Here is an 11,040-nt window from a genome sequence, read left to right on the forward strand (position 1 = left end):
GGACAAGAGGAACCCTATCCCTGGTAAGGTGGCGGAAGGATGGGGTGGTAGTAGATATGCATGAAATGAAAGAGATGCAGTTGAGGCCGAGTACCAGCAGCAGTGTCCCGGCTGCGTCATGAACAGGACATCTGGAGGAACTCGGCAGGCACGGCAGCATCTGTGGAAGACTAAACAGTTAATGTTTTGGGCTAAGACCCTTCGTTTTGAAGTTGCGCCTTTGCTCCTGACCAGGATCTTGAAATTTTGTTTAGGAACCAAACATTCAGTCTTTGTCTTGGATTATTCCAAGCTCTATATCCTGCTGACTATTGCAATTGATGGATTTTGGAAGTTTAAATCTAAGATTCTTTTAGAAGTCAGGAATGGGACATAAAACATGTTGCTTCATGATTGCTTTATTAAAAGATGATAGAACAGGAACAGAACAGTGAAAGGGGTCTACTACTTGAAGCAGCAAGAGAAACAAAATATGGACTCTTGTGTAACACAGCTACTTTCATACACAAATAAAAATTTCCATTCAAATCTATGATAACAATAATCCAATAAGAAAGTACTTGGTCAATATTGCAGTACAAATTAACCAATGAGGAAATACTTATTTATGTAAGTCCCAGAATTATACTTTGTACATGCATAGTAAACTATTATGTATACAAAGGCTACTCAAAATACAAGCAGATAACTAATTGAAAACTGCAAAGAAAATGACAAACAGATTCAACAGACTCAGCACATGCACACACAGTGATTGTACCTTCTAAAACTCAAATTTCTGGGGAAGAATAATATCTCGAAAGCATTTACAAGCATCGCCTCCTCTGTGCCCAAATGTCACCAATCAAGTCAATATTTTTATGAGAACTCAGTAGCCAGTTTAACATAGCAAGTTCCCACAAGCAATGTACTCAATGACAACAGACATAGTGTATCAACAAAGTCAACCTAATGTTTTTCCTCTGTCAATCAGCTTCCAAATGTTGCTACCCTGCCATTTGTTGCCACACCCCCTGCTCTGTTTCCCTGTTCCTCATCATATGCTCTTAACCCTACCACTGACCAGAGCCCCAGACTCTGTCCTCTGCTGACCCGTCTCTGGTTTCTGACCATGTTCCACTGAACATACAACTATTGGTCCTCCATTCTGCTTTCGGACTTTGGAGGACAGTGTGTATCCTAACAACCCATCTGTGTGAGAAAGCCCTTTAGAACCAGTGAAAATGGCCTATATCATTGAAATGAACAGGGAAAAAGGTCATTATCTATCAATGTCATTCTTCCTTGCCCAGATATTCAAAGGATGAAGAACAAGCCAAACATGACTGCAGCCAACTCGTCTTCTTCAATCTGCAGAAAGTCATGCAGGAAATTCAGATGAAACCTCTTCACCCACAGAGTGGTGATTATTTGGAAACCATCTCCACAGGGAGACCCAGAGGTGGACGGCAGGGATGGACTTAAAGGACTGTTACAGAACAAAAACTCCTGCAGGGATCAGATGGGCTCAGTTGACTCACTGTTGTACACTGGGTGTGTTGTAGCTTCACTAAGTACCTGAGACAGAGTTTAAAATAGAACTGGTTTATTCGTCACAGATCCAGAATACTAAACTCCAGTCCTATTAGTGAACATCGACATAATAAACTCCTCCCATGCCCAGTGAACAGGGTGCAGAACTGGGTGTGACGAGCAGCAGCAATAACTGCAGAGTTTGCCACCAACAATTACTTTTGAACTTGCCTCAGGATTCAGCAACCACAATGGTTAAATGTCCAACATGCAGCCGATTTAAACTTTTTCCCCAGTGTGGACCGAATAGTGCATCACAAAGTGAGATGACCGAGTGAATCACCTTCCACACTCAGAACTGGTGAATGGTGTGAACTCGCTGATGTGTCAGTAGCTGAAATGGCTGAGTGAATCCCTTCCCACAGTCTGACAGGTAAATAGTTTCTCCCCAGTATGAGCTGACTGGTGAGCCAGTAGATCAGTTGATCCAGTGAAACCCATCCCACATTCTGAGCAGGTGAAATGCCTCTGTCCAGTGTAAACTTGCTGGTGTTTCTGGAAGTTGTATGACTGTTGTAAACCCCTCCCATACACAGAACACGTGAGTGGCCTCTCTCCCAGTGTGAACCAACTGGCGTTTCTACTGGCTGCATGATGGAGTGAATCCCTTTCCACAGTCAGAGTAAGTGAATGCCTCTCTCCCAGTGTGAACTCGCTGGTGTCTCTGCAGACTGAATGACCGAGTGAATTTCTTCCCACACACTGAACACATGAATGGCCTCTCCCCAGTGTGAACTCGCTGATGTACCTTCAGTTGAGATAACCGAATGAATCTCTTCCCACAGTCTGAGCAGGTAAATGGCTTCTCCCCAGTGTGAATTCGTTGATGTACCTTCAGTTGAGATGATCGAGTGAATCCCTTACCACAGTCTGAGCAGGTAAATGGCCTCTCCCCAGTGTGAACTCGCTGGTGTCCTAATAGTTGAGATGATTGAGTAAATCCTTTCCCACAGTCTGAGCAGGTGAATGGCCTCTCCCCATTATGGACTCGCTGGTGTGTTTGTAGGTGGGATAACTTAGTGAACCCCTTCCCACAGTCTGAGCAGATGAATGGCCTCTCTCCAGTGTGAAGTCGTCGATGTTCCTTCAGGTGAAATGACCGAGTGAATCCCTTCCCACAGTCTGAGCAGGTGAACGGCGTCTCCCCAGTGTGAACTGACTGATGAGCCAGTAGGTCAGGTAACCGAGTAAATCCCTTTCCACACATGGAACACACGAATGGCCTTTCCCCAGTGTGAACAGACTGGTGTCTCTGTAGGCTGAAGGACCGAGTGAATCCCTTCCCACAATGTGAACAGGTGAATGGCATCTCCCCGGTGTGAACTGACTGGTGTTCCAATAGTTGAGATGACCGAGGAAATCCTTTCCCACAGTGTAAGCAGATGAAGGGCCTCTCCCCAGTGTGAACTGGCTGATGTTCCTTCAGTTGAGATAACCGGGTAAATCCCTTACCACAGTCTGAGCAGGTAAACGGCCTCTCCCCAGTGTGAACTCGCTGATGTTCCTTCATTTGAGATGAACGACAAAATCTCTTCCCGCAGTGTGAGCAGGTGAACGGCCTCTCCCCAGTGTGAACTCGCTGATGTCCCTTCAGTTGAGATGACCGAGTAAATCTCATCCCACAATCTGAGCAGGTGAACGGCCTCTCTCCAGTGTGAATTCGCTGATGTTCCTTCAGGTCAGATGACCGAGTAAATCCCTTCCCACAGTCTAAGCAGGTAAAAGACATCTCCCCAATGTGAACTGACCGGTGTGCCAGTAAGTCAGATGACTGATTGAGTCCCTTCCCAGTCTGATCAAGTAAATGGCCTCAATGCTGTGTCTGGGGGTCGGCTGCATGAGAGAATCCTTTCCCTCACTGAGAGCAGCTGAATGATATCTGCTTGCTTTCAGTTCTCTGACAATTCGTGCAGTCAGATGTCAGACGTAGTGAATCCCTCACACAGTCAATGCAGTTGAAGAACTGATCTCTAATGAACCAATGCTGTTGTGTTCTCAGCACCCCGGTTGCAGTGGATTACACCGAGTTACAGACGAAAACTCTATTTCAGACTCAAAACCTATTTCCAGCTGGAATGAGATGCTTCTTCATCTCCTAGAATCAAAAAACAGAAATATTGGTGTTACAAAATATCTGGTCACTCCTTAAATATTTAGACTGAGACAGCAAATCTGAGTTGCTGTTGTGTTTGATGTCCCCAAACACCAATCCTTTGTCGTGTTTAATCTGTAAAAAGATCAACAACAGACATCAATGGATGAAAGACAACATTTCAGAAGAGATTTTAGGACTCTGTGGTGAGCTCTGACAGCACACTGTTACAATAAGTTTCAACCCAAGCTGGAGGAACAGCTCCTTAACAGCTCAGGGCATCTAGACCACCCATCAAATTGTCTAACTCTAAGAATGGACATTCTTGCCCATCACCATCTGTGACTTCTTTCTCCATTAGTATCATTTCAAGTTCTGCTCACGCCTCACAGCGCTGCAGAGAACACATGCTATCATATGGCTGATCCTGGAGACTTTCTAATTACTCTGACCCCCCCCACCACACCAGGTGATTGATGGTGGGGAATACCAATGAATACGAAGGGAAAGGCACTAGGATTTCTCATTGGAGTGTGGCCCTTGTATGATGCGGAAGCTACAGGTCACTTGTTACCCAGGACAAAAGTGTTTGATAACACTGTGTATCCAGAGAGAATGGTACAAAACACATTCTCATGGGTAGAAGGTCCAGAATACGAGGAGATAGAATGAAGGTGATTGTCTCAAGAACTAAAGGCGGTGGAATGATTTTGTTCTGTTTTTCCATGCAGCATTAACCGATATTTTTTATTCGTAGATTCTCCATCCGAGATAAACTCAGAACTATATTTTTGTTTCAAGTTCCTAATCCTTGGATTTAAATAGATGGAGCATGACAGTGTCTGGGAGATCTATCCACTCCTATTCCCTGTTTACGCTTCCAAACATGCCCTATAGCAGGGAAAGCAGTAGAAGTGTCATCCATGGCTGCCTTTATACCCATAGACCTCCACAAATGAGTGACAAGTCTATCCATCATGCTTGCAATGATCCATATGTGCCACAGAAATAGCATGAGTACCTTCGCTCATTAGCCGAAAGCTCCTGAGGCCTGGGTACAGATTGTGGGGCTGAGAGACAGGGATCCGGTGTTTGCAGAACCACGGTGTATCCTAAGCTCGGAGCAATTGCCCCTCGACAGAGGTGCAGACACCGATGATGCTGATGAAACCGCAAACCTAAGAGAGTCTGCAGATGCTGGACATCCAAAGTAACCCCATAAGATATAGGAGCAGAATTAGGCCATTTAGCCCATTGTCTGCTCCATCATTTCATCATGAATGATCCATTTTCCCTCTCAGCTCCAATCTCCTGCCTTCTCCCCATATCGAGCTTGCAAGCACCACTTGCACTGGCAGCTGCTTCTACATTCTCACAACCATCTGAGTGAAGACGTTTCCCTTCATGTTCACCTTAACCTCTTCATCCTTCACCCTCCAACCCATGACCTCTGGTTGTAGTCCCACACAACCTTACACCACCTCAGTGGATAAAACCAGCTGTATTTACCCTCTCTATACCCCTCATAATTTTATATACCTCTATCAAATCTCCTCTCTGTCTTCCATATTCTAATGAATAAAGTCGCAATCTATTCAATCTTTCCTTATAAATCAGGTCCTCTGGACTCAGCATCATCCTTTCTCTGTACTATTTCAACCCTATTTACATCTTTTCTGTAGGTTGGTGTATTCAGGCATCCAAATATTCAAGTATCCAATCCCTTAGAACACTCTCCCACTTCTGAGGTCAGGCTCACCGGCCCATCATTTCCTTCTTAAACATCAGAAAAACATTGGCTATCATCAAATCCTCTGGTACCTCACCTGTCGCTAAGGATGATCTAAGCAACTCCGCTCGGGCCTCGGCAATTTCTCCATTTGCCTTCTTCAGGGTCTGAGGGATCACCTTGTCAGGCCCTGGGGGGGGGGTTTATCCACCCTAATTTGCCTCAAGACAGCAAGCACCTGTAACCTGTACTGGGTCCAGGAAGTTGATGCCGCTTTGCCTCCCTTCTATAGACTCTGTGTCCGTCTGCTGAGTAAATACAGATGCAAAAAGTGCATTCCAGATCAGTCCCATCTCTTTTGCGTCCATGCATGGATCACTATTCTGATCTTCCAGAGGACCAACTTTATCCCTTGCAATCCTTTTGTTCTTAACATATCTGTAGAATTCCTTAGGATTCTCCCTCACCTTGTCTGCTAAGGCAACCTCATACTTTCTTTTAGCCCTGATTTCATAAGGGTTCCCTTGCATTTTATTACACTCCCTAGTCACTTCATTCCTTTCAACCTGCCTATGCACCTTCTTTTTATTTTCAAAAATAGGGCCTCAGTATCTCTTGAAAATCAACGTCTCATCGGGACGTACTGATTAAGGAAACTTTCCTGAACACATTTGACAAACTCTATCCCAGCTAGTCCTTACACAGTGTGGGAGTCCCAGTCAATACGTGGAAAATAAAAAAAAAAATTCAACCTGAGTTTGAAACAACCCTGTGATTCTTCCAACAGTCTGGCAATCTCTCTACAAAGTTGTTCCTCTAAGTTCCTCGGACTGTTGGGTGGTCTGTAATATAGCCCCACTAATGTGGCCATAACTTTCTTATTACTCAGTTCCACTCATATCGCCTCAGTAGACGAGTTCGCTAGTCTGTTGTGACTCAGCACTGCCAGAACATTTTCCCCAACTAGTAACATCATCTTTTGTCACTCCCACTGTTGTGTCTAAAACATCGGAGCCCCCGAATATTGAGCTGTCAGACCAGCCCCTCCTGCAACCAAGCCTCACTAATGCTACAATATCATAATGCCAGGTGCCGATCCATGCCCTGAGCTTATCTGCCTTTCCTGCAATTCTCCTTGCACCGAACTGAACACAGCTCAGCTTATTAGTCAGATCATGCTCAGCCTTTTGATTCCTGACTTTGACTGAGGTTTTAACAACATCTGTCCCCACAACCTCTCTGCTATCTGTTCCGGCACTCTGGTTCCCACCCCCCCTGCAACTTAAGGGAGAAATCAGGAAGGCTAGGTGGGGACATGAGGTTGCTCTGCTGATAAGGTGGAAGAGAATCCCAAGGGCTTCTTTACATATATCAAAGACTAAGGATAGCAAGTAAATAAAGAAAGATCAGTGTGGAGATCTACCCGCAGAACCAAAAGGGAAGGGAAAGATCTTAAGGGAATTGTTTGCATTTGTATTTACCATAAAGAAATACACAGGATCTATCAAACCGACTGAGGCTTAAGAGTAATCAGGTGCTGGAACTTACCACAATCACAGAAAAGGAGGTGCTTGCTGTCTGAAGTCAAATAGGGTGGATAAATCCCCAAGGCCTGCAAGGTGTTCCCTCCACCTTGCAGGAGGCTAGTCCAGAAGTTGCATGGGGCTTAACAGAGACACTTAAAAAACCCATACCACAGCTGAGGTGCCAGTGGACTGGAAGACAGCAACTGTTCCATTGTTTAGGAAAGGCTCTAAGAATAAACCGGGAAAGTCTGACATCAGCTGTGAGTAAATTATTCGAAAGTATTCTTTGCAACTGAACATATAAGTATTTGGCTAGACATCTCTCGATTAGGAATAGTTAATATAGATAAACCCCTATCAGGTACATTGCTAACTAACCTTATATAGACTTTGAATTGTTATGAAGAAGGTTGATGTAGGAGAGACGGTGAACGTTGTGTAAGTGGACATTAGCAAGGCCTATGACAGCCTGAATGTTAAATGGCTTAGCGTACAGGAGGAAATTGTGGGAGTAGATGGTTGTCTGTCTAACTGGAGGCCGGTTACACTGGTGCACCGCAGTGACTGGTGCTTGGTCCATTCTTGTTTATCATTTATATCGACGATTTAGATCAGGATCAGGATGACAATAAAATGTGAGACATAGTGGACAGCGAGGAAGTGTATCGAAGCTTGCAACGTGATCTGGACCAGCTGGCAAAATGACAGAAGGAATTTTAATGCAGCCAAGTATGAATAGTTTGGATAGCGACATGCATGAGAGGGATATGGTCCGTGTGCAGGAAAATGGGAGAAAAACAGGTCAGTACAAACTAGATGGGTCGAACGACCCGATTCTGTGCTCTCACCTTGTCCCGCGCCCCCCAATCCACGGTCCTGAACTTTTTTTTTCCAGGTGAAGCGGTAATCCAGTCGTACTTTTTCCAGTCTAGTCCGCTGTATTCGGTGATCACACCGTGGTCTCGCCTACACTGGAGAAACGAAACAAAGATTGGTCGGTCACCCTCATATTCACTGTTAATGTTATTGCAGCAGCCATCAATCTGCTTAAGCGGGTGGATCAAAAATGAGGGATAGGGAACAGTGAATAGTGCCTCCTGCACTGTGATACTGAGGAAGAAACCCTCATCAGTTCGGGAACGTCAGAGCCTCTGGTCTCCATATTAATCTGCCCAGCTGTACTGCGCGTGGGCGGCCAGCTCGGAGAGGGAGTTCAAAGGTCAAATGTGTAACGTGAAATTTAATATTACCACGTACAAGCCCGAGGTTATTTTTCCCGCAGGCATACTTCACGGCGAAAACGCAAAGCACTTTCAAACGTTTCCACGAGAAAGTTTGCAGGTGCTGGAAATCCAAGCAACACACACAAAATGCTGGAGGAGTTCGGCAGGCCAGACAACGTCAATGGGAAAGTATAAAGCCGACGATTCGGGCCCTTCATCCCGAAACGTAGACAGGTCACTCTTCCGCCAGCATTTTGTGTCTGTTGCTTCAGACGCTTCCGGCCGTTTCGGGAGGCGCGGGCCCCACGGCGGAGCTCCGGGCTGGGACCAAGGAGGGAGGCGCTTGCGTGCGGGCGATCTGTGACGGCGAGAGCAGCCCGGGCGCTTCCCGACCTGCACCTGCAACTACCTTCCCACCGCTTACCTCCTCCAAAATTGGGCAACGCGGCCCGGGACAACAAAAAGACAGGCATCGTCCCCAGACGTTTGCAGCTGGCTGCCCGCAACGACGAGGATCTCATCAAGCTCCTGGGAGGGTGACCATCACTCAGAGTGGGGTGCTGCCCAATATCCAGGCCGTACTATTGCCGAAGAAAACCGGCGGATCCACCAACCCTAAGGGCAAATAAATCTGCAAATTTTTGTGAGGCGACCAGAACTGAGCAGGGTACTCCAAGAGGGGTCTGACCAGGGTCCTATATAGCTGCAACATTACCTCTCGGCTCTTAAATTATATTCCATGATTGATGAAGGCCAATACACCATAGGTCTTCTTAACCACAGAGTCAACCTGTGCAGCCGCTTTGAGCGTTCTATGGACTCGGGCCCCAACATAACTCTGATCATCCACGCTGCCAAGAGTCCTACCATTAATACCATATTCTGCCATCATATTTGACCTATGCTGCCTATTTAATTGGCATTTTTTAATTTCCATTTTTTCTGTGTCTTAAACTGATTGAAGAAATGCCTAAGCCGTCCAAAGCTGCTGAGAAGGGCACGGGAAAAGCAGAGTCCAAAATGTAAAGCAAGGGAGGCAAGAAGTGGAGAAGGACGTACAGTATTCCATGTGATTGTCTGCATGCCCTCATCAAAGGATATGCGGACAAGGCAGGGGAATTGGGATGACTGGAAGAATTGGATCAGCCATGATTGACTGGACATTTGGTCCTAGAATCACCTACGACAGGAAACATCTTCACCAGATCTACTCTATTCAGTCCTTTTAATATTTGATAGGTTTCACTCCTGGAATCATTCTTGTGAACCTCTTCTGGACACTCTTGAACACCAGCACAATTCTTCTTAGATAATAGGCTTAAAACTGCTCACAATACTGCAAGTGCAGTCTAACCAATACCTTATAAAATAGCCTCAGCTTTACATCTTTCCTTTTATCTTCTCGTCCTCTCAACATGAATACTAACATTGAATTTCCCTTCCTTACCACTGACTCAGCTGGCAAGTTAACTTTTACGGAATCCTGCATGGAAGTCCCTTTGCACCTCTGATTTTTGAATCTTTTGCCTTTTTAGAAAATAGACTATGCTTTTATTCCTTCTACCAAAGTACATAACCATACACTTCCATACACTATATTGCATATGCAATTCTTTGTCCATTCTCCAAATTTGTCTCTTTTGCAGACTCCCAGCTTCTTCAAAATTTCCTGTCTCTCTGCCTGTATTTGTATCATCCCTTAACAGGACTGATTGAAGCAGCAGATGTTTGTATATCTAGTTGGCTCCATCTAGGGTAATAGCCTACAAAGTACCCAGGACATCTTCAGGGAGTGGTGTCTCAGTAAGACAGCGTCCATTATTAAGGACCTTCAGCACCCAGGGCATGCCCTTTCCTCACTGTTACCATCCGGTAGGAGGTTCAGAATCCTGAAGGCTCATTCTCAGCGATTCAGGAACTGCTCCTGAAACAGCCCCTTAGCCATCCGATTCCTAAATGGACAGTGAATCCTTGGACACTACCTCACTTTTTTAATATATAGCATTTCTGTTTTTTGCATGTTTTATTAAAAATCCATTCAATATACACATACTGTAATTGATTTACTTGTTTATTCTTATTATTTTTATTTCTTTCTCTTTTCTGGATTATGTATTGCATTGAAATGTTGCTGCTAGGTTTCAAATTTCACATCACATACCAGTGACAATAAACCTGATTCAGATTCTGAACCTGGCTGGAAAGCCAATAATTCCATCGTCCAACACACACAAAATGCTGGTAGAATGCAACAGGCCAGGCAGCATCTATAGGAAGAAGGGTCTCAGCCCAAAATATCGACTATACTTCTTCCTATAGATGCTGCCTGCCTTGCTGCGTTCCACCAGAATTTTGTGTGTGTGGCTTGAATTTCCAGCATCTGCAGATTTCCTTGTGTTTGCATTTTTAAATTCTACCATCCAAATCATTTACATATATCATGAAAAGGAGCGGTCCGAGCACTAAACCTTGCAGTAAACCACTAGTCATTGACAGCTAAACAGAAAAGGCCTCGATTATTCCCACTCTTTGCCTCCTGCTGGTCAGACAATCTTTTATCCATACAAGTACCTTTCCTGTAATACCATGGGTTCTTACCTTCTTAAACAACCGCTTGTTCAGCCAGTTGCACAAGCCTTTTTAAAAATCTGAATAAACTTTTGTTGACCTATTTTGTCTGTTATTTCCTCAAAGATTTGTAACAAATTTGTGAGGCAAGGTATCTTCTTTTGAAAACCAAAAGGAGATATCTCATCACCTTTGTGAACAAAGCAGATGAGCTTAGAGCGTGGATCAATACTTGGAGATATGATGTAGTGGCCATTACAGAGAATTGGTTGGCTCAGGGACAGGAATGGTTGCTTCAAGTGCTGTTTTTTAGATGTTTCAGAAAGGACA

The 11,040-nt window shown here is 44.8% G+C and overlaps 1 protein-coding gene across 6 annotated transcripts; it reads right to left on the bottom strand.

Moving 5' to 3' along the window:
- Positions 1–360: 360 nt before the first annotated feature.
- LOC132380507 (zinc finger protein 239-like) lies at positions 361–10,460 on the bottom strand. 6 transcript variants are annotated; one of them, XM_059949371.1, is made up of 3 exons: positions 8,567–10,460; positions 7,768–7,890; positions 361–3,667 (listed from the first exon to the last, which is right to left on the bottom strand). In XM_059949371.1, exon 3 carries the CDS (start codon positions 3,299–3,301, stop codon positions 2,153–2,155), a length of 1,149 nt encoding a protein of 382 aa, XP_059805354.1. In that variant the 5' UTR covers positions 3,302–3,667; positions 7,768–7,890; positions 8,567–10,460; the 3' UTR covers positions 361–2,152. The 6 variants fall into 6 exon arrangements, with proteins under 6 accessions (XP_059805354.1, XP_059805356.1, XP_059805353.1 ...); XM_059949373.1 differs by lacking the exon at positions 8,567–10,460 and adding an exon at positions 8,177–8,519 and having other exon boundaries at positions 7,768–7,885; XM_059949370.1 differs by lacking the exon at positions 8,567–10,460 and adding an exon at positions 8,177–8,519.
- Between the last annotated feature and the right edge of the window lie 580 nt (positions 10,461–11,040).

The sequence above is a fragment of the Hypanus sabinus genome, chromosome 24 (genome assembly GCF_030144855.1).
Source record: "Hypanus sabinus isolate sHypSab1 chromosome 24, sHypSab1.hap1, whole genome shotgun sequence".
Taxonomy (NCBI): domain Eukaryota; kingdom Metazoa; phylum Chordata; class Chondrichthyes; order Myliobatiformes; family Dasyatidae; genus Hypanus; species Hypanus sabinus.

Excerpts from the sequence above, each read along its gene's own strand:
- LOC132380507 (XM_059949371.1), bottom strand. The coding sequence starts at position 3,301 with ATGTCTTTTACCTGCTTAGACTGTGGGAAGGGATTTACTCGGTCATCT.